Here is a 22,888-nt window from a genome sequence, read left to right on the forward strand (position 1 = left end):
ACAGACATGCCACAATGAAATATCACAACTTACTTGAGGCATTAGTGATTTAGCCATCATGTAAGATTCTTCAGCTTCTCGAGTTCTATTTAAATTTTTATAAGTTCTTCCTACATTCATGTGAGCACCAATATCATCTAAAATTGAAAACAAAGACTTGTTGACAAATACACTAAACAGTATTCAATGTAAATTACCGAGAAGACATGCTTCTAGAAACAAATGGACTAGGCAAAAGAATTCAAAAGCAGAAAACAGGCCCTACATTCTCTCTGAAGATTTTTTAATATTTGGTATAATTTATGAGCAACTATACACTACAAAATTACTTAAAGTACTGTAAACAAAAAATACACACAACATGAAAAACTATTTGCATGGACTTTTGGATGGAGATAGAGGTGATGATGAAATTTATATCACTTTTCTTCACTATAATCTTAATCTCGTAGCTTCACCTTAATCTTGTAGCTTTGAAATTCCCTCAAAAAATCAAGGCTCTATTCCATAAGCAAAAAGGATTATCATGATTCCTAGAATTGGCTCAAGTGTTAAAGTTAACAATTATGCACCATGGTGAGAGATAATAACAAAAAGAATAAGAAAAAGGGTTGTGTTAATAGCAGAATGTCAGAAACTTACGTCTCCTTTTCTGATATGAAAAATGAAAAAGAGTCACAAATTATTTCAGAGAAAGAAAAAATGTTTAATTAGGAAAGCTATGAGGACTCAATGCACACCATTTTTTTTTTTTTTTTTTGTACTGAGGATGGAACCCAGGGGTATTCTATGTCTGAGCTACACCCTCAGCCCTATTTTTTATTCATTATTTTGAAACAGGATCTCACTGAGTTGCTAAGGGCCTCAGTAAGTAGCTGAGGTTGTCTGTGAACCTGGATCATCCTGTCTCAGCCTCCCAAATGCCGGGATTACAAGTGTGAGCCACCATGCCGGCTGCACACTAGTTTTTAAACAACATACACTACCCAGTAAATATTTTACAGGTTTGGAACAAAGATGAAAGGAAGAGAGATCTTAAATTACTTTTATTCAACATGAATAACTAAATGACATGAAAAACTTTCAACTTATGTTTACAATACTTTCCTGTGACATCAATGAATTTGCAATTATGGAATAGTATTTCTCTGACTGCAACTCCCAGGAAACATAGGGGCTGCGCATATCTGTATCTATTCTGAGCATTATCCTAGGAGAAGAGTGACAGTCCTAACTAAGATCTTGCCACATTGTGTTTCAAGCTGGAAATTGTGTGTACTGCTGAAAAACTGGCAGATGTAGTATAAGTTTGATTAGAGCATTGGTGGGCAAAGCTGTGAGCAAGAAAGTGAGTTTTTATTTTTAGATGCATTGCTGAGTCACATAAAATCAGTAAGGGGTCAAGCAAAAAAAAAAAAAAAGAAAAACTAAAAGATGCTTAGGTTAGCCATCCTTAATTGTGGCAGAAAGTAAGAATACCTGTGTAGTTTTAGAAACATTTCAAAGGAAATTATATTGCACAGCTAGGATTAAAAAAAATCATTGTATTACCAAGTATATATAAAAATACAGAGTAGGTAATCTTTATTTTATAAAACTCACTTGTTTTTTTGAACAACAGATAATTTATTTGTTATAGAAATAGGAACTTATTTAGGAAAAACTAAGCATATATAGAACCTGAAAAAATTAAAGAGTAAGAGTTTAACCTAAAAAATCTAAATGGGAAATTTAGATAAAGTATAATAGGTCAACTGAGTATTTAAAATGTTACTGAAAACAGTCCCAAAAAGGACTAGGAAAAAAAAAGAGGTTATTTACTTACATAAAAAAATGAGGCGAATTATTGCCCACTGGAATAATGCCTTATGGCAAAGAGATACTGTTATTAGAGCAGACTTCAGACATTAGGGTACAGTATCTCCACTTTCTCAAAGAACAAAGGTAGCAATCAGATATTCTTTGGCATCAAAAGGACAATTCAACATAGCTAATAAAATGACAGACATAATTTCTAAGCAATGTTTTAAGTTATAAAGTTATAAGGCTTCAGAGGGTTTAGGAAATAGCATTACTTCTAAGGTAAATTTGAATTTGAAACAAGGTAAGAAAAAGACAAGACAGAAAAAAAAATCAATGACACTAAAAATAACTAAAGAGCTACAGAAAATGTCAAATATCAAGATTGTTCTTCTGAGTGCACTATTCAAACCAACAGCAGCAACTCTCAAATGTACTGTCAATACTACTTCTCTAATGAAATAACATTTTTAGAACCTCAGTTGACTAGCAGTTCATTCCTTCTCCTCTCAAATCTCTAATACCTTATTCTTATCAGGGAAATCAGACAAGAAAGGAACTTGCAAATCACCCATCACCAATGTTATAAACTTATCTGTATTAGTGTGTGTTTACAATACTAACACACACCTGTGCCTATGCACAAAATCATGGTCTGCTTTCCCTCCTATCCCTCCTCTCTGATTTAAGGTCAACCAGTTTTCATATTCCTTTTCACAACAGGACTTAGTTCAGACTTTTATTGCTAAAATCTTTATTTGTCTGTATAGCATATATCTTTTAAAGAGTTATTTATATATATTGTTTCTCTTTCTTCACTTCCAAGTGATTCATGAACAGTATTCAACATTTGTGAACTTGGAAGAGAAAACAATTAAAAATATATTTTTTTCTGACAGTGGTACTGGGAACTGAACTTAGGGGGTTTTCTACCTGTTTTACACCCCAGCCCTATTTTATGTTTTATTGGGAAACAGGGTTTTGCTACGTTGCCGATAGCTTGCTGAACTGCTCAATCTGGTGGCAAAGTGTGATCCTCCTGTCACAGCCTCCCAAGTACTGGGATTAAAAAGAAGCATTACCAAGCCCATCTAAAAAACATTTTAATTTTTACTAACCTCTACAAAAGTTAGAATTTTTATCATTTAAAAACACAGGCACCAAATCCCAGTAGAATTAGCAGTACCTCAACTTTATCACCAAGAAACCATAGATTTGCACATCACATTACAATAGTAGTAGTTATCTTGAAACTTAGTTTACATTTTCCACTCCTCTAAAATGACAACAGTTAGTGGACACACCACTGACTCCCATGTGATGTAGATGGCAATGATCAGACAATAGTGTATGGCTAATGATGCTTGAGCAGAGAAAGAGTGATGGTAGGTATTCTCATACTACTACTGTTCAAGGCATTTATGTTCCTTTCCAGTATTTCTTAGCCACAAAACTGTCCGTTTGTTTAAAAAGAAAAATCTGTAAGTATTTGGCAACTCCTAAAAATTCTTGTAACAAGTATTTCCATTCAAATGGTATCAAAGTACAGGTCCACCATCCTTTTCTTATTAGACAGTTTCCAAAGATTTATGATTTAGAAGTGAAATCATCTTTAGGCAAAACAAAAGAAAAGCAAAAAAAAAAATTTAGAAAATTTTGTTGCTTTTTGAAGAAAGTCTATCCTTGACTCTTAAAATTATGTATGGAAACTAATTTCATCTGCAAAACTTCATCTTTGCTTTTATTGGGATTTTAAAAACATACTTATAACTATCAAAAAACAACAAAAACCCCCAAAATCAATTGTTTTACCTAATGTGACATTTCTTGATAGAAAATTTAGAATAACTGTATTGAATTTGATAAGACATCTGACACCAGAGTACAAGTTCTTAACTAACTAGCATAACTTTTCCCTTCTTAGCCCTATCCTCCCCCTTTAACATCTACCTCCTTATATCTAGTCACACTACAGTTTAAAAAAAAAATACATTTCTTCTGCCAGATTCATTATGAACACAGCTATAAAACAAAGAATAAAAGTCTCTGAACGTCATTCAAGTTTATACCTTTATGTGGCTTATTTATGACAAATTCTAATAAATGTGATGACCTGTCTTCCTGCCCATGGCTTATTAGAAATAGTAATTCTGAAAGTGTGGTAGTGAAGTCATACCTAAGGAGATAAGTTCACCAAGTATCTCAAAAACAGTAATAAGTGGCAGTTCACGATGTGGAAAATTATTTAAAACTGAGTACTATACCTGCCGCATTTTGTGACAAGACACTATTTACTAGTTTAACCTGAACATGCATACATACATCCACACATATAATTTAGCCTTTACAACAAGGCTATGAGGTGGAAATTATTATTTAAATTTAAAAATGAGAAATGTGACTAAAGGAGACTGAATAACATTTTAAGAATCTCAAAGTCCTTGTGCATGTGACATGAAAGATGACAACTTCTCTAAAAACTTCTAAAATGATTCTAAAAAGCTTGAAAAAGTAATGAATTAAAACTGTCACATTTAGTGACTCTTGACTACTATAGGATCCTACAAGATAAGGAAAGTAAAAGATGATGCCAATATTTTATGCTGTCCCCAGGAAGCTCCATAGTTTAAATAACTAAATATTTTAAATAAATAAAATATAGCACTAGATAAAAATTAAAATTGTAAATATTATAGGAAAGAGAACAAGTTGAAGATTTATAAATTAAAAATATTTGCCTCTAGCTCCTAAGATAAGAAAGTATTCCAGAAGAGAGGCCATGTGAGATGGGTTATTAAAGATGACTAGTGCAGATGACTAGTGTATGGTGCAAGTTGAATGAGAGGGAAAAGAGAAAGGTGGGAGGGAATTCCTGTTTAACTAAATTCTTCATGCCTGAAACATCACTACTGTGGCTAAAAAAGTAGTAGCAGGAGAAAAAATGCAACCACACTAACTGGTTTAATTTAAATTCATTACTAATCTCAAGTAGAGTGTTATGAGCTATTTGACAATGATGCTATATTTTTCTCATCTATAATAGGAAATTATTATTACTATTTTTTGCGGTACTAGGGATGGAACCCAGGGGCTTTCTACCTCCAAGTTACATGCCCTGCCCTATTTTTTATTCTTTATTTTGAAACAGGGTCTCACTAAGTTGCTGAAGGCCTCACTGAAGCTGTCTGTGAACCTGCAATCCTCCTGTCTCAGCCTCCTAAGTACTGAGATTACAATCATGAGCCACCACGTCCGGTAGAAAATTATTTTCAATTATTTTCTTAGTTTTCTAGATCTTTGTTTCTCCATCTGGAATCTTTGAACTAAGCATCATGTGAGTGTTTATGAAAAATTGAGAATTTCAGACTCTGTCTAAACCTATAGTAGACTATGCTTTGTGGTAAGATTTCTAGGTGATTCAAATGTACAGAAAATTTCTGTCTTAAAGCACTCTTTTATACTTTCTCCTATTCTTTGATCTCAAACATTTCCTCCCATTTACTTTCTAATGATTTCACATTCTATTTTATTGAGAAAACAGAAGCAAACAGAAGACAACTTCAGAAGCTTCTTCCATGTCTTCTACTAATCTTTCTCTATCAAGGTCCATACACTTTGTCTTCTGTTACCACAGTTTAATCATCAGTCCACATTTGAATGAAATCTTTACCCTGTGCACCGGATCCTATCTATCTCCTCTCCTCTATTCAGTGACATTGATCTAGTTTTTCTCCTCCTCCCCACCTTATGTTACTTTTCCCAGCTTTACTGGATTAGCCCCAAACATGCCTTGTTTTTTCCAAATTAAAACAAAAACCCTGCCACACCATCTCTTCTCGTGACCACATACCTAGTAGCATGTCTTACCAATACCTTTTAAAAGAGTTTTCTATACTGCTTCCAATTATTCTTCCTCTACTCTCTTAAATTCACTATTGCTCCAACAAAAAAGCACTTCAGTGCCATCTAATGCCTATGTATATATAAAAAAACCTCTTGAAATGTCTAATGTAAGTGGATTTTTTCCAAATATGATCAAGGGTTTTTTCCTTTCCTTAAAGAAAGACCCTATTAAATTACTAATTAATCATGCTTACCTGGCTGAACATGAGTAGCCTGTAGGAAGAATTTCAAAGCTCTCTCAAAGTTCTTTTCATTTTCCAGAGCATGCCCCACATTGTTCCATAATTTGGCATTATTTTTATTTACCTTAAATACAAATGAAAATAGAAATGTTACAATTTTAAAATGACTCCAATTCACACAGATCTTTGGTATACTATTAAAAACTGGAATGTTTCATGGAAGTGTCCTTGAGGATGAGGAAGGAGTCAAATGATGACAGTTCACTTTCTTCTCCTATATCAATATACTAAAAACACAGGAATGTGATTTCATCCATTTTATGTATTATAATTATGTTAAAATTTAATCAAAGTACAACACTGTTTAAAAACTACAGTTCTTTTATTTGCATTATTTGGGGAGAGAAGGTATTGGAGTATGAGAAGGTATTTAAACATTGCATTGATGATTTACTTTTATGTTCGATATATTTAGAGCTATTTAATCTACTATGGTAACAGGAGTCCTGGGATTATGTTTCTGAGCACTGACTGCAATATGTGCCTGAAGAATACACAGATAGGCAGGGTGTTCTTGCATGTAGAGAATGATACCCAGCCAAGCGAGCTGCAATGGTTAGAGGTATAGGTTTACCACTGGCCTGAGAGTGAGGGTCAGTAAAAGTCCTAAAAGCTATGGAGTTCCATTGGCATAACAAAAATGTGGTGAATATAAATGGTAATGAGTTTTGTATGGAGAGCTGGGGAGACAAAATACTGCGTAGTATAAGCGTCATCTGTTAAGTACATGTCAGAGAAGTCACATAAATTACTGGAAAGAGGCAGCAATTCAACAAAGCTGGCAATGGAGAGTAAATAGTCAAAAGGAAGAATTCGGAGTTTTGAAGTGGGGCATTGGTAAGGTAGGGTTAAAAGAATCTTTGCTGATAACTCTTATAAAAAATTTGTGCTTTTAAAAAATATTTTCCAGATTTATTTTGTCTTTTCTATAGAAATGCTTTCCAGTGATTCTGTAACCATTGTTAATTTTACAAACTAGGGTACCAAGTTTTACTGCATATTTTTTTTTTCACTGAATGTAAGATGAATTACATGACTCACCATTATTTCATGTCCCATTAAGAGAGAAAAAAGGCCACAAATTAATTTTGAAATGCCTTTCACTGTAGGATTTATTTTGATTTCAGATCATCAGCTTAAAAAATATGTACCCTAAGAACCAATGAAATATAGTTGCTATTTAAATATTTGATCATATAAACTTCTAATACCTGTATAGCATTTGGAGAATTATTCAAATATGTATGGATATATAGCTAACTATTATCCACAGAATTTGGTTATGGTATATGTTAAATAAAGAACAAATTATTTTCATTAATCTTTTGATAAAGTGCTTAACATTAACAGTTAAACATCTGATTAAAAGTTAAGTAAAAACAGCCTAAAAATGGATACAAGAAATCACTGATGACATACTTTCCTTCCACTCTGCATAGTACTTTACCTTCAAGGCTGACATAAATAATGTATATTCAGACTCCCAGTCCCAATTTCTGTGGAGTGTTTTTAAGGCATGAGTAAGTATCACCACGGACAAACACATCCATGATAGTTTTTTTAATACACTGTTTAAGAGACAAAAAAATTGTTTATATTACCAAAAGCATCTAACTCTTTAGAAGAGAGGTAAGAAATGTGTTAAATGCTCCTTAATATCCTGTTTAAATCTAATTTATTCTAATGGTCATCCAATATTAAAGTGAACCAAAAAAAAAAAGAATTAAATAGTATGAATGATCTTTCAATTGAAACTTCAATTACATTATATAGTTGGCTCTTGTTATTTTGAGGAAATAGTTCTAGTCCTCTTCCCCCAAGATTCCCAAATTTGAACATGCTTAAAGTTCCTTAACTTACGCACATACTCTAGATTATTTATAATACCTAATACAGCATAAATGCATTGTAAATAATTGTTAAGAGAAAGTACATATTTGGAAAATGCTATTTGTTCCTCCAACAGATATATTTAAATCTGCAAATTAGAACTCATGGATACAGAGGGCCAACTTTATATTCTGATACTGTCTTTATTTGAAAAGTTTTTGTTTAGAATGTAAAAAAATCGAAGCTGGGTGCATGCTTGTAATCCTAGCATTCAGAAAGCTAAGATAGGAGGATCCAGGTTTGCAGACAGCCTCAGTGATTTAGTGAGGCCCTTTGAACTCAGTGAGACCCTGCTTCAAAATAAAAAGAATAAAAAATAGGGCTGGGGTGTAGCTTGGAGGTAGACTGTCCCTGGGTTCCATCCCCAGAAAAATAAATCAATAAAACCATGCTTTAATCGTGACTTTTATGACTAGAATCCTTTGTACTATCAGGTACAACTTGAATATTATTGCATTTATCAGAAAAATCTTATCTTGGGCTAATTTTTAAATATTTCTGCTTAAAATTTATACCATAAGTCATAGATTCCCCAAACCAGAGATACCTCTCCCCATGGGGTGAATACTGGATTCATGAGGTGGGTAGTAGACTCAGATACAATTGAAGGGAAACTGAATAAAAATAAGGGGTGGTGTAAGTGACTAAAGGGTGGTGAGTGATTTCTTTTTCCTGAAAGTGGGCAGGAAGCCATCAATGTTCTTAGAATAACTTTAAAGTGGGAAATGTTCAGTAGACAGCACAGTAAAATTAATTCTTTATAAAACAGATGCAAATTACTTATATTAACTTTAGGCTACTTAAAACTTAATTCTTCATTAACAATAATAGTTATATATCTATAATCTCTATGATCTTATGAGTATTAATGATCTGAGCCTGAACATGGTTCATTTTCCTGCGTTTTGATAGATCTATTCAGTCAAAACAAAGAAAGCATGGATCACTGAGAAAACTGTAATTGGAAGCAGTCAGATGCAACTTTGAATTGACTACTATTTACTAGCTGTAAATGATCTTGAGTACTTCAAGATAACTTGTATAAGCTTCAGTTTTCACATATGCAAAAATAGTTTAGGAATGTCATAATGGAAATGAAAAAAAATCTAAAGAATCTATTATGACCCTTGGAAGATGGTAGACACTCAAAAATTGAAAGTGATTTTACATGAATATATGGCTAGAAACTAAGAGAAGATGTCTGGTACATGGTAGTGAAAACTTAGACATGAATGAGCACATGCAGTGCAACATAAGTGGCTATCAGTAGAATTCTGAAAAATACAAATATTCGAAGAACAGGTACAAGAAAAAGAATCTGAGTAAAAATAAATATGCACAAGAGAAAATCAATAGAGAGACTTTTTTTTAATAGAAACCAGGAAATAAATTTAAAAGTGTTGTGATCAGATAGAGCTAGTAGGAGGCAATTTGCTACTAAAGTGATGTACAGAGAAATTATAATTCTCTGGGTTGAGGGGAGACTAGAAAATAAAAAAGTAAGAAGTAACCATTTCTTCTTCAAGTTGCAAATCTAAATTTAATATTGTCATTATGCAAAAAGTAAAAAATCAGATGCTTTTCCTAATATGCAGAAACTAGGGAGAAAAAGGGCAATAGGAAAAAATCCAGAGGAAGAAGGGAAAGATACAGATGAACAATTAAAGCGACCTGAGGGGGATGGGAGGGAAATAGAGAAATTCCCTAATGTACAAGGTTTATGCTCACAATCAAATCAAAGTCAATCACAAAGCCAAACATGAGAAGAAGGGAGGGTGGAGGAAATAGGGTGAGAACTGGGGAAGGGTTAAATGAGTGACGTGTGCATGTATGCCTCTACCATCTTGTACTCCATTAAGATGTATAACTACAATGCACCGATAAAAAATTAAAAAGATACTGTCATAGTAGCTTTATTTTTTTATGTGTGGTGTTGGGGATCTAACTCAAGGAGATTCTACCTCTGAGCTATACCTTTAGCCATTAGTATTTTGAAAGAGGGTCTCACTAAGTCACTACATGTTGGCCTCAAAGCTACAATCCTCCTGTCTTGGCCTCCCTACACTAGCATTTCTGACAATTACAATTTACTTGATTTGACAATTTTAGCAACACGACATATGTATAGAATGTGGTAATACCTATTACAATGGTAGTTTATAAGTACACTGTTCTTAAACTGTTAGTTTGTGGCAACTAGGGTACTAAGATTATAATGAAGATAGTGAAAGAAATAAATAGGAATCGCTTACTATATGCATCTTATTTATACTAAGAACTCAATATGACTCACTTAAGTAGGATGACTATATTCATTGCATATGGAAGAGGAAATGATCATTTGTGACTTTAGTTTCAAATAGTGTCCTTGATTTCATTTGGGTCTGACTCAAAGTTTGCTCTGTCTCAGGCTGTAAAATAAAATTATATATGTATGGAAAGAACACAAAATGAGTAGGTGCAGTGGAGCTTAGATTTCTAACTTGAATTACAGACAAAATGAGATGACTATCAAGATAAAAAACCAAAAGATAAAAAAATATGAAACTGAAAAATTCAAGTTTACACTGAAGAATTAAAAAATAACTTTACATTTATTTAGTAAATGAACTAACATTTTAATTCACCTTTTGTTTGAAATTTTCTGCCATCCATGGGCTACCAGAATACAGAAACCCATACTAGGAACATATAGTACTCGCTCAGCAACAACAAATCCAACTGGAAAAAAAAGGTTCGATGCAGGAATGAATGGTAATACCATTAAACAAAGTGCCTAGAAAGAAAAAGATAGTTTATTAAATTAGAAGATAAATACCCAACACCTAGATCTAAAGTCTTATCGTTTAATTTGGATTAATACAATCATAAACCATTTTAAATGATTCTATAAAATAAGTTAATTTAAACAAGAAGAGGTGAATGAAATGGAAGTTCTTAAATTCTAGAATTTATAACTGGAGGATATCTATGGGTTTTCTTTGAAAACAAGATTCCTAGGTATGTTTAGGAATGATTTCTTCTTGAAATTAAAATATAAACCTTTCATAGCATTTTAAATTTGAAAAGCATAATTAGTTATACTCATTTATTTTCTGTAAGAAATGTTTGCTGCTAGGTGTGGTTGCACATGCATAAAATGCTGGGTGTGAGGCTGAGACAGGAGAATTGCTGGTTGTAATTCAGCCTCAAAAAGTTAGTGAGGCACTCATCAACTTAGCAAGACTATTTTAAAGTAAAAAAATAAAAAAAAAATGGGGCTTAGGGTGTAGCTCAGAAGTAGAATGTCCTTTGGTTCAATCCCCAGTACTACATACACATAAAAAAGTAATAAAAACACACACACACACACACACACACAGTACAATTAAAAAATGGGCAAAGGAGATGAATAAATATTTCTCAAAAGCAAACACACAAATGGACAAAAGATGTATAAAAAGGGGTTCAAATATCAGTGCTATCAGATAAACACAAAACCTCAATGAGATCACCCTACTCCAGTAATAAAGGCTATTATAAAAAAAGATAAAAGAACAAGTATTGTTAGTGGTATGGAGAAAAGGGAACCATTATATACTGGCAGGGGTAATGCAAATTGGTTTTGCCATTATGGAGACTCAAAAAGTTAAAAACAGATTATCATTCAGCAGGCCCACTACTGGGTAGAAAATCAGTGTATTAACGAGACATCTGCATCCCCATGTTCACTGTTGCATTATTTACAACAGCCAAGAAATGGAAACACCTTAAGTGACCAGGAATGAATAAACAGATAAGTAGGGTACATTTGCAAAGTGTTATACTATTAAGCCTTTTAAACACAGATGAGCCAGGCGTGATGCTCACTTGTAATCCCAGCAGTTGGGGGAGCTGATACAGGAGGATCGTGGTTCACAGCCAGCCACAGCTACTTAGTGAGGCCCTTTGAAACTCAGTGAGACCCTGTTTCAAAATAAAGAATAAGAAACAGGGCTAATAAAGAATAAGTTACACAGGAATAATAAAAAATATTTTTTAAGAGTATGTAAAGAATACCCATCTAATTTTTGCAAATTTGGCAAAATAAACTGATAGTAAGACATTGATAGGTTTTCAACAAAGCTACAAAGGTTAGTAACACAAACATGTCATTTTTTATAACTTTATTATTATAAGAAACCATACAACATTGGAAATTTGAAAGAATGAAATAAGGTATGGTTCAGACAAGACAGCAGATTTTTTTGTTCTGTACCTTAAAATTATTTAGTATAACATTCTTAAGGCTCACATATTTAACTAGAGGCTTATTACATGTATAAAAGTAAAACTGCTCTGGTTAAATCAATAAATTGTATTCCATAAAAAATTCTAAAACTGTAACACTATATACTAAAGTGCATAAAATGTTCAGATTTATTGCCCTTGTAAACAATAGGATGATATGTAGATTCTTAATTATAATGCCACACAAAACTAGCAGACATGTGAAATTTAGCAATCTTGTGAAAGAATTTCAGTTGGTCATCACTAGGGCATGTGTCTCTATGGACATCTGTTTCTATATTTTATTAACCTGATTTGTTTTATAGTACCTAATTGAATAACTAAGTTAACCCTCCAACTCCAGTGAAACTCTTCTAATAAGGATGTCTTTTCCTTATCACACGTTATAAACAGATGTAGAGATGTATACACATTAAAAAGAATACGTTCTCTATGGATGTTCATACATTTATGACTCATAATGAGGCAATATTGAATCTATGGAAAAGAACTACTATCAAGCTGCTAAGTATCACATATGTCTGAAATTTTAGTTTTGTTTATTTTTTGAAGTACTGGGGATGGAACCCAGGGGCATTTTATCTTGGAGCTACAACCCCAGCCCTATTTTTTATTCTTTTATTTTGAAACAGGGTCTAAGTTGCGGAGGGCCTAACTAAGTAGCTGAGGCTGGTTCGAACCTATGATCCTACTGACTCAGCCTCCCAAATACTGAGATTAAAAGTATGTGCCACCATGCCCGGCTGAAATTTCAGTTTTTAAAACAAAAAATATATATAAAACTTAAAAGTGCATATAATTAAATTTTCATTTCCTAGAGATACTTGACTAAAATAATGTTCTGTTAATTTGTGGCTGTCCTACAGCAATTTTATTGAAAGGAATTAAGTTTTAAATTCATCTGAAAATACATTATAGACTGATGTATAAGTATACAGAGGAAAAACAATCTCTCTGGAAAACCTACTGGTTCTGTGATAAAGAATTTCTCTGATGATTACCTTTTTTAGAAGTCTTAATCAATGTTCTGTATTAATGTCTGTCAACCTAATTAACCATGATTAACTTATAATTTCCTTCTTCCAGTAATATCAACTGTTTTTTAAAAGGATATTAGTGGAAGGAATCTAAGAATCTGTCACTTATTTCTTATGTAAGATGAAGTAAATTACTAAAGCACCTTGAGATTATTTCTTTATAAATAAAATGGGGGTTGATAATGACTTATATTATGTTGCTAAGATCATTTGACATGTTATTTAGTAAGTGTTAATATGGTCCTTGAAAGGTACTCCTTTGCTTTACTTATCTCTTTTAGATCTTCAGAAGATATCACCATAAAAAGTATGTTTTAAATACACCAAGTACTGTGTGCCAGGTATATTTGTGTCACTTTGAACTTCACTATAATGTATAATTAAAATGCACTAATAAAATATAAAAAAGACCAGCCTGTTTTAAGTCTATGTCTAAAGCAAAGTTATGCTGAAGGTCACAATTTTTTTTTTAAACATACATACTGTATAATCCATAGAATTCTGTGTTTATTTCACTGGCACCATTCTCTTTTTATTTTTTTATTTGGCTTACATTTTTTTACAGCATTATTTTATTTGCCAAACTTTTAATTCTGCCTTTTCTTTCTTAGCTCTTTCTTTTAGTGAAACCTCAACTTTGAATATATTCTATTATTTAACTATTTACTTAAGCAGAAATGCACTTCTAGAGAAAGTCCCAAAACTGACTATATTAATATCCTCATAAACCTGGGATCACTAATTTCAAACTGATCCTCGGGATTTCCAGATTTCTCTGATAGGTTCTATTCTCTCTGAATGATCTGAATCATGACTCTTCTCAAAGTTTTGACCCCTGTTATTTCTGCATGAGTCATAGTGTCTAACTTTAGAAAACTGATCCATAAGACAAGAATTCCTTTAATGTCTTGCTACATTCACATGCATGTTAATTTTCCTTCTTCTTGTACTATGCAAGTTTCCTCCTCCTTCCATCTTGGATCAAACCTGTGTTCAGTATTCCCTTGCCCTTCACAAATCTCAACATCATTATCCCTTATCTCATTTATTCAACCACTTTCTAATTAACTGTATTCTTTGTACCTAAATTTAAATATATTCTTGCCTCTCCAACCTTGAAAATCTTTTCCTCTGACAATCCATCTTTAAACTGCCTTTGCCATTTGTTACATCTCTCAGGTATAAAACAAGTTCCTATAATTGTAGGAAGACTTTTGTAGCCATGGTAACATGTAGCTAGTTTTAAGCCCACTTAATCAATCAATATTTCAAACAAATATGTTTTTGCAAGCCAATCCTCAGTGATATCCCCTTGCTTTTAAAAGCTGAATACTCAAATGCTTCTAAATTAACCAAATAATCTCTCTGACATTGACTAGTTATGTTATCTTTCTCATCTCTAAATCAAATCACTCCATAGAAATAAATTTCACCTTAGTAACTGTTAGAGCTATAGAAGTCAAATTCAATATATATCACTTTTCTATTCAATAGCATTTATTAGGTTAACCATTCTGTCTTTCCTAAAACACTTTCCTACTTTTCTGTTCATTGGACTGTCTCCTATTTAGGTTAATTTTCTCTATTCAGAAACCTGAATCTAATAGGAGTTTCTTAAGACCTAGTATCAGGCTCTTCTTTTGCCACCCTAAATATTCTAGGGGGAAATTAAGACCAAATACTCTAGGGCATTAACTTTAATTCTATGCATCTAAAATGATACTAGCTAGCAACCATCCTTGAGAGAACTGACAACACCCTGGTTAAGAAAGGATGCCATGTTATCTACAACTTGGTTTCAATTATTACCTCTATGCTAATGAATAAACTTCACTTTGAAATTTAGGCATCTTGTCTAAATTCCACGCATGAAGTTTTGTGCCAAAAAACCCCACAAAAAACAAAAAACAAAAAACCCATGCCAGGACATTAAAAAAAAAAAAAGCCAAAACCTCTCCAAGAATGACAGTGAAGATGATTACTCTTCCAAATGCTATAATTTTCAATATTCTCTCTACCTAGGCCACTGACTTTAAATTTCTGTAGAATGCAAGCTTTCTGGAAATGGAGGACTGCTATTTTCATTTATTATCCTACCTTTAGTGTTTAAAATGCTGCCTGATATGTAGGGTTTCATAAATTTATACTGAATGAATAATCAAGTCTAGTGGCTCTAGCTATATATATATTTGTAAGTTATTAAATATACTTTCTAATATACAGTGAAAGCTAGAGAAAATGTTAGAGATTATTAATGTCTTCATTAACTAAAAGGAGGGAGAATAAAAATGGTGAACATTTCAGAAAAAATACAATAAAAATTCAAATAGAGTCTAAAATGTAATCAATTTCTTCAAATATGTATAATCTGGTTAGAGCTAAGAAACATAAGAAAATGAACTCGAAAAAAATGCTTCATGATTTTAGTGTTTCTACCAAATTAGGAAAAATTCACCATCAGTTTTCATTTTACATGCTGAATCTGTATGTCAATATTATACAAATTAAATCCCAATGTATAATTTTAAAATAACCTAAAATAAGGTCATAAATTGGGTTAGTGTTGAACAAAAGAAGACATTGCTCCTAAAAATGTGGTTTTGGTGAATTAGTCTCTCAATGAACTGGATACAAAATTTAATCAATTTCATACCATTAAAACAGTCTTGGAGGAATCACCAGGGTATCGGAGACTGAATATTCCCAAAGCTCCCAAAAGGCAAAAGAAAGCAAAAGTGGCAAGATTTCGAATATCTAGAAATGACTCTATTAGTGGTATTGTTCCCATGGTCCAATCACAGCAGAGTTCTGAAGGATTTAGTAGAAGCCAAGCATTCACAGGTAGGAGGTAGTTGAAAGTTAGCTGCCTTGTAGGAGTTGGGCTTACAGCAGCTGGGTTATCAAACCTGTAAAAAGAATGAAAACCTAAATTATTTAAAAGAAAACACCCTTTAAACATAATTTTTTCTGTAACATATGTAAATAAAATACTGAATAATGTGTAACCTATTAAATGACAGAACAAATATATTCTACAAGTATCTCAGAAATCAAACTATCTGAATTAACTATCTGGATTATATGAAGTCTAGGTGAAAGAAGTAATATCTATGAAGAAATTTTTGAAAGGCAAGTAGGTCATCTCTTCCTAGTTATTAAAATAACTCAGATGTGCACAATACAATATTATGACATTGGGCAGAAGTGCTTTCAATATATTATGTTCTTCAAATTAAAAGTCATACAAAAAGCTGCATAACATGCACTACTTTATTTTTATATGGATGCTTTCAGAGACTCAACAATGTTTTACTATATGTGACACTTCTTTAGAGCTAAATGCTAATAAAAATTATGCTTCCGAGAAAGATTTCTATGCTTTTCTCCTTTCATGGACAAAGAAGACTGTATCAATCTAGTAGTATATCCTTCTTGCTTTGACTCTAAGGAAGCTAAACTTTTCTAGCAAAGAGTAGTGACTGTGTAGGCCTATAACATTTTGTGTTCAATTTTCTGCTAGTATATATTAAAATAAGTTCTGTCTTAGTTTTTCTGAAAATCATATATTAAGAATGCATTTCATTAGCATAGGCCATTTCATGTAAATTAAATAAGATTATTTTTTAAAACAAGTGCATTACAAAATGAATAGCTTTAGATTTTCTTTAATCTGTTTCAAATTTTATAGACTATATCAAAATATTGTAGTTTAATAATCCAATGTTATTTTAAAGTGACTAAGTAAATTAAAAAGAACAAGTTTTACCATTTAGAATTGATTTTTAGAAAACATATTTTTTTCAGTGGCTGAGAAAAAAATATGCACTATTGAATAATATCATTTAAAAACATTTTCCTTTTTGAATCCCTATATGGATGAAAAATAATAAATTGAGAGTCAGGACTTGACTTAAAGTAGTTACAGTCAAAGAAGCAAAAGACCTCTACAATAAAAATTATAGAACACTAATGAAAGAAATTAAAGAAAATCTTAGAAGATGGAAAGAAACCCCATGTTCTTGGATATACAGAATAAATACTGCAAATAAACATACTACCAAAAGTGATCTACGAATTCAATCAAGGCAATACCTATCAAAACATAACTGTCATTCTTTAAGGAGCTAGGAAAAAAAATACTGTTGGTGGGACAATAAATTGGTAAAACCACTATAGAAATTAGTATGAAGGTTTCTCAACAAACTAGAAATGGAATTACCCAGATATACAATCCTCAGTATATAATGACGCACACATATCCAAGTTTATAGCAACACAATTGCCAAATTATGGATCCGACCTAGGTGTCAGTCAACAGATTAACAAAGAAAATGTGGCATATATACAATGAAATTCTAGTCAGACAAAAAAGTACAAAAATTATGTCATTTGCAAGAATATCAGCAGAAGTAGAGAATATTATGCTAAATGAGGTCAGACAGTATGAGAAGGTCAAAGGTCATTTTTTCTCTCATATGCATAAGGTAGAGAGAAAACAGGAAAACAAAAATGACTTCAGATAAATGAGGAGAGACCAGTAGAATAACAGAATGGGGCTGGGGGAGGAGTCTGGGAGGGGAAAATAGAGAATTGATGAAGAAAACAGTCCAATACTATTATACCCAAATGAGTTCAATTTATCATGGCTAGACTCAGAGGGTAAAAATTCAGGAAGTTGAAAAATAATTACCTTTAAAGAAAAAAAGTGCCAAGGACAAATAATTATATTAAAATATTATAAAGTTTGCTGTAGTGGTTTCATGAGTATACAATGTATGCCAGAACTAAATTTGTATATTTTAACTACTCTATGCAGTTTTTAGAATATATCGATAAACATCAATAAAGATGTTGAAAAACTCAGTGCAAATTAAAGACTTTCTGGAACACTTATAAACACTTAGAATATAAGTAAAAAAGACAGTATAGTTAAGGAAAAAAAAAAAAAAAAAAAAAAAGAACCAGAATGTCATACCTTGTAAATACGGGAAGTTGGGACTGAATAACTTGGACTCTAATCACAACAAGTAATAATGTACTGAACATCAAGACAATGAGTTTTATTAGTGTCTGCAGCATAGAAAATGGAATACTACCCTTTCCACGGAGGAACTGTCCAGCAGTAGTACACAATAATGGCAAAGTATACTGTAAAAAAAAAAAAAAGGTATTTAAATACTTTATTTAAAAAGCTTAAAATTAAAAGTTTAAACCAAATAATATATTACTTTAAAGTACTTTTAAAAAGTACTTTCTAAATGCGAGATTAGAAAATAACTGACTGCAACTATAAAATCAATGTAGAATAATTTGTAGAACCGATACTGAAAAATATTGAGCTCAATATTCTTATCTGATAATTAATTGTATTAATAACATTATTGCACATTTTTGGCAAACTGCCTAACAATTTCATTACTGAAACTTAAAAAGCAGTCCTTAAAAAACTAAAGGTGTCATAAAATGTTAAGTAAGTAAATATAAGTGGGTAGGAAGATAAAACATGTTTGTTTCTCAAAAATATTTAGTATCATTATTAGTAAGCAGACAAATGTAGTAACCATATTTTTAAATATAAGGTTAGCCTGGTGTGCAGTGTAGGCCTCTAATCTCAGTACTTGGGAATATGAGATAGGAGGATCACAGGTTCAAGGCCAGCCTCAGCAATTTATAGACTCAGTGACCTAAGGAGACACTTTCAAAACAGACAAAAAAAGGACAGGAAGTATAGCTCAGAGGTAGACTGTCCCTGGGTTTAATTCCTCTCCTCTCCCCCAAATTATAAATTTATTAATATTTATTGTTATTATTATTAAAATTTGATAAAACTAGAACAAAAGATAGTAAGAAATTTTTTATTTTTCCTTACCCCTTGGGCAATAAACACTTCATACACGCAACAAATCCCCACAACTGTTATTCCTTGTTCTTTACACAATGTTGCAACAGCTACTAAAAATACTGTCAATGCAATTGGAGTCCAAACTGAAATTTAAGAATAGAAAAAAATAAATAAAACTACACAAAATTTTATAGCAACAGTTTTGTCATTTCTTACTGACTGACACTTTACATTTCAGAATGTACTTATGGCTTATACTTTTTGTCTTATATCTTAAAAAAATACTGATGTGTAATTTTAACTAAGACTGTTTGTGGAGACAAAAGTTATATATTCAAATATTAATATAATACAAAGATGGAATGAGGACTTTGAAAGAAGCCATAGGCTTTAATGTGATTATCAATAAAGTATCAATTTAAAACACCTTGAAATAGCATACAGATACCTATAATTTATTAAAGATTTGAAATTTAAAACCCTTGGGTAAAATAGGATACCATTTTCATAGACTATAAAATTGACTATAAAAACTAAGATGAAATAAGTTAAATATTCAAATCAATACTATTCTTAAAAAATGTAACAAAATATTTATAAATTCCATTTAAATGAAAAACTTACTTTATCAACTTTAATAAAATGTCTATATTTAGTAAAAATTTGATTAAAGAGCAATGAATGATGACAGTAATTTTGTATCTACTACTGCTCTAAAGGTCTGCGTAACTTCTGAGCCTCAGTTTTATTACTGGAAAATGACTTCTAATTATTTTCTAGTTTAAAAAATGGTAGGATGACTGTATAACTTCAGTTTTTACTCATTAGGAAAATTAACTAAAACAAAGACTCAAATAATTTTCTTAACTCCAAGTATAAAATAGTATCGAATACATTTTCTTTTGTCAGTGGGCTTGAATCAGAAACATGTATTTTTAAAAATTGTTTTCAGTTTCACATAATACCACAGACTCAAAAGGAAAACAACAAGAAATCAAACAACCAAAACCAACTCAAAAAATCAAACTAAAAAAATAACAGGATAATATCCTTTTCTTTTTGTTTGTGGTACTAGGGATGAAACCCTGGGGATGGAACCCAGGGACATTCTATTTCCAAGCTACACCCCCAGCCCTATTTTTTATTCTTTGTTTTGAAACAGGATCTCACTGAATTGCAAAGGGCCTAAGTATCTGAGCCAGTCTGTGAACTGAAACCCTCCAGTCCTTTAGTCTCAGCTTCTCAAATGCTGGGATTACAAGTGTGCACTTCCATGCCTGGTTATAATGTATTTTTAAAAATCATAATTAGGTCAAAACCATCAGTGCCAATGTAACAGGTCATATCAAAGGCTGAATTACAGTTCTAAACTCAAACGAAAATTCATAACAGGTTGATAAGTCTTCATGGGCTGGGCGTGGTGGCACATGCTTGTAATCCAAGCATTTGGGAGGCTGAGACAAGAGGATCCTAGTTTCATGGCCAGCCTCAGCTATTTAGTGATGCCCTTTGCAACTCAATGAGACCCTGTTTCAGAAAAAAAAGATAAAAAAAAAAATAGAGCTGGGGGTGTAACTGGGAGGTAGAATCCCCCTGGGTTCCATCCTCAGTACTCAGTACTACAACAAGTAAGTAAGTAAGTAAGTAAAGAAAGAAAGAAAGAAAGAAAGAAAGAAAGAAAGAAAGAAGGAAAGAAGTCTTGATGGGGTAAGGAAAAGATTAAAAAATTAAAAGTAGGAGGCATTTTACTACCTGACTTCAGAGTGTACATTGGAATTAGCATGGGTTTTTTTTGGACAAGACCCCCAAAACACAGGAAACAAAAGCAAACAAAGACAAATGAGGTTAGGTCAAAATAAAAGCTTCTGCATGGCAAAGAAAGCAATTTTTGGAGTTAAGACACAACTAACAAAATAGGAGAAGGTATTTGCAAATTATACAGGCGATAAGGATTGATCTTGAATATATAAGGGACTCCAAAACCTAACTAGCAAAAACCTAAAATAGTTTGATTAGCTCTAAGTAGGAATTTCTTAAAAGAAGACACACAAAAGATAACCAGGGCTGACAAGAATGTGGAAAAAAGGACCTTTATATACTGTTTGGTGGGAATGTAAATTAGTACCATCAAAATGAAGGTTCCTCAAAAAGCTAAAATTAAAACTACCAAAGGAATAGAAATCAAAAGAAAACAAAACAAAAAAACTACCACATATCCTAATGTTTGGTATACATCCAAACAAAATGAAATCAGTTTGTCTCAGAGATATAAGTACTTTCCTATTTATTGCAGCAATATTTCCCACAGTCAAGAAATAGAAACAACCTAAATATCCATCAACTGATGAATGGATGAAAAAACTGTGATAAATATTACCACGAAGGTTGGACATGGTAGATTATGCTTGTTACCCCAGCATTTGGGAGGCTGAGACAAAAGGATTGTGGTTCACGTACAGCCTCAGAAACTTAGTGAGGCCCTTTACAACTCAGTGAGACCCTGTTTCAAAATAAAGAATAAAAATAGGGCTGGTGGTGTGGTTTGGAGGCAGAATGCCCCTGGGTTCCATCCCCAGCACTGTAAAAAAAGCAATATATATCGTGTGTGTGTGTGTGTACCACAAAACTATTCAGCCATATAAAATCTTGTCATTTACAACAACATATATAAAACTGGAGATCATTTTGCTAAGTGTGATAAGCCAGGCACAGAAAGATAATTATTGCATGACCTCCCTCTTATGTGGAATATAAAAAAGTTGGTCTCATAGAAAATGAGAATAGAATACTAGTTAACAACCCCTGAGAAGACTAGGAAAAAGGTAAGACTGGGAAGGATTGATGGGTACTAAGTACGTATTGGTTAAAAATAAATTTAAAGCTGGGCGTGGTGGTACACACCTTTAATCCCAGCATTCAGGAGGTGGAGACCGAAGAATCAAGGTTTGCGGACAGCCTCAGATACTTAGTGAGGCCCTTCACAACTCAGTGAGACCCTGTTTCAAAAATAAAAAAGACTAAAAAATAGGGCTGGGGGTGTAGATTGTAGTTAGCATGCCCCCGGGTTTCATCCCCGGTACTGCCAAAAAACAGAGAGAGAGAGAGAGAGAGAGAGAGAGAGAGAGAGAGAGAGAGAGAGAGAGAGAGAGACAGACAGACAGACAGACAGACAGACAGACAGACAGAAATAAAACTTAGGTTAAATGAACGATCACTATCCCTTGCATTAAAAAAAAAATGGTGCGAACTAAACAATCACCCTTTGGGAATAACTTATGTCCCCCATTTAAATGCAGTGAGATGGTGAACTAGTTCCCTTTCTATGATTAAGAGACTAGAGGTGTTTTTTGGTAGAATTAATAGCGATATTGATCAATAAAGGTCTTGGGAACCTGGAATGTCCATCCTGGGTTTTAATTTCTGTCATCTCTTCAGAATCATAGGATAAAGCTGCGCATGGTGGTGCACGCTTTTAATCCCAGCATTTGGGAGGCTGAGACAGGAGGATCACAGTTCATGGACAGTCTCAGCTAATACTTAGTGAGGCCTTTTGCAACTCAGTGAGACTTGTTTCAAAAATAATAAAAAATAGGGCTGGGGACATAGCTTGGAGGTAGAATGTCCCTGGGTTCCATCCCTAGTACTTCAAAAAAATAAAAAAAAATAGAATAGAAATAGAGTGGCCCTGACCTTTTAACGGACATGTTGGTTGACAACTTTAGAGGCAAAATAATTAAATATGTTCATGGTACAAGAATCATAAAAAGAGAAAGATTAAACACAGTACTCATCCTACTCAATCAGAATTATATGAACATATAGACCAAACACTTAAAATAAGTAATTCTTCAGAAGATAAGAAAATATATTAGAATTACAGAATGAGAAATTGTTAAAAAGAACTA

General features: G+C 32.6%; 1 protein-coding gene across 2 annotated transcripts in view; it reads right to left on the reverse strand.

Annotated features, from left to right (window-relative positions):
* The window catches only part of TMTC3 (transmembrane O-mannosyltransferase targeting cadherins 3), a gene marked incomplete at both ends in the record, with an annotated part of 35,594 nt that overhangs the window by 5,854 nt on the left and 6,852 nt on the right, over window positions 1-22,888 (reverse strand). For both annotated transcript variants that reach the window (XM_080706247.1, XM_080706246.1), the window contains 7 exons: window positions 34-137; window positions 5,898-6,009; window positions 7,393-7,513; window positions 10,463-10,611; window positions 15,795-16,047; window positions 18,117-18,289; window positions 19,011-19,126. In XM_080706247.1, the coding sequence (XP_080562373.1) occupies window positions 34-137; window positions 5,898-6,009; window positions 7,393-7,513; window positions 10,463-10,611; window positions 15,795-16,047; window positions 18,117-18,289; window positions 19,011-19,126 (1,028 nt within the window). The remainder of the gene's footprint in view (window positions 1-33; window positions 138-5,897; window positions 6,010-7,392; window positions 7,514-10,462; window positions 10,612-15,794; window positions 16,048-18,116; window positions 18,290-19,010; window positions 19,127-22,888) is intronic.

Source organism: Muscardinus avellanarius (genome assembly GCF_963383645.1).
Source record: "Muscardinus avellanarius genome assembly, chromosome: 11".
In the NCBI taxonomy this organism is placed as follows: domain Eukaryota; kingdom Metazoa; phylum Chordata; class Mammalia; order Rodentia; family Gliridae; genus Muscardinus; species Muscardinus avellanarius.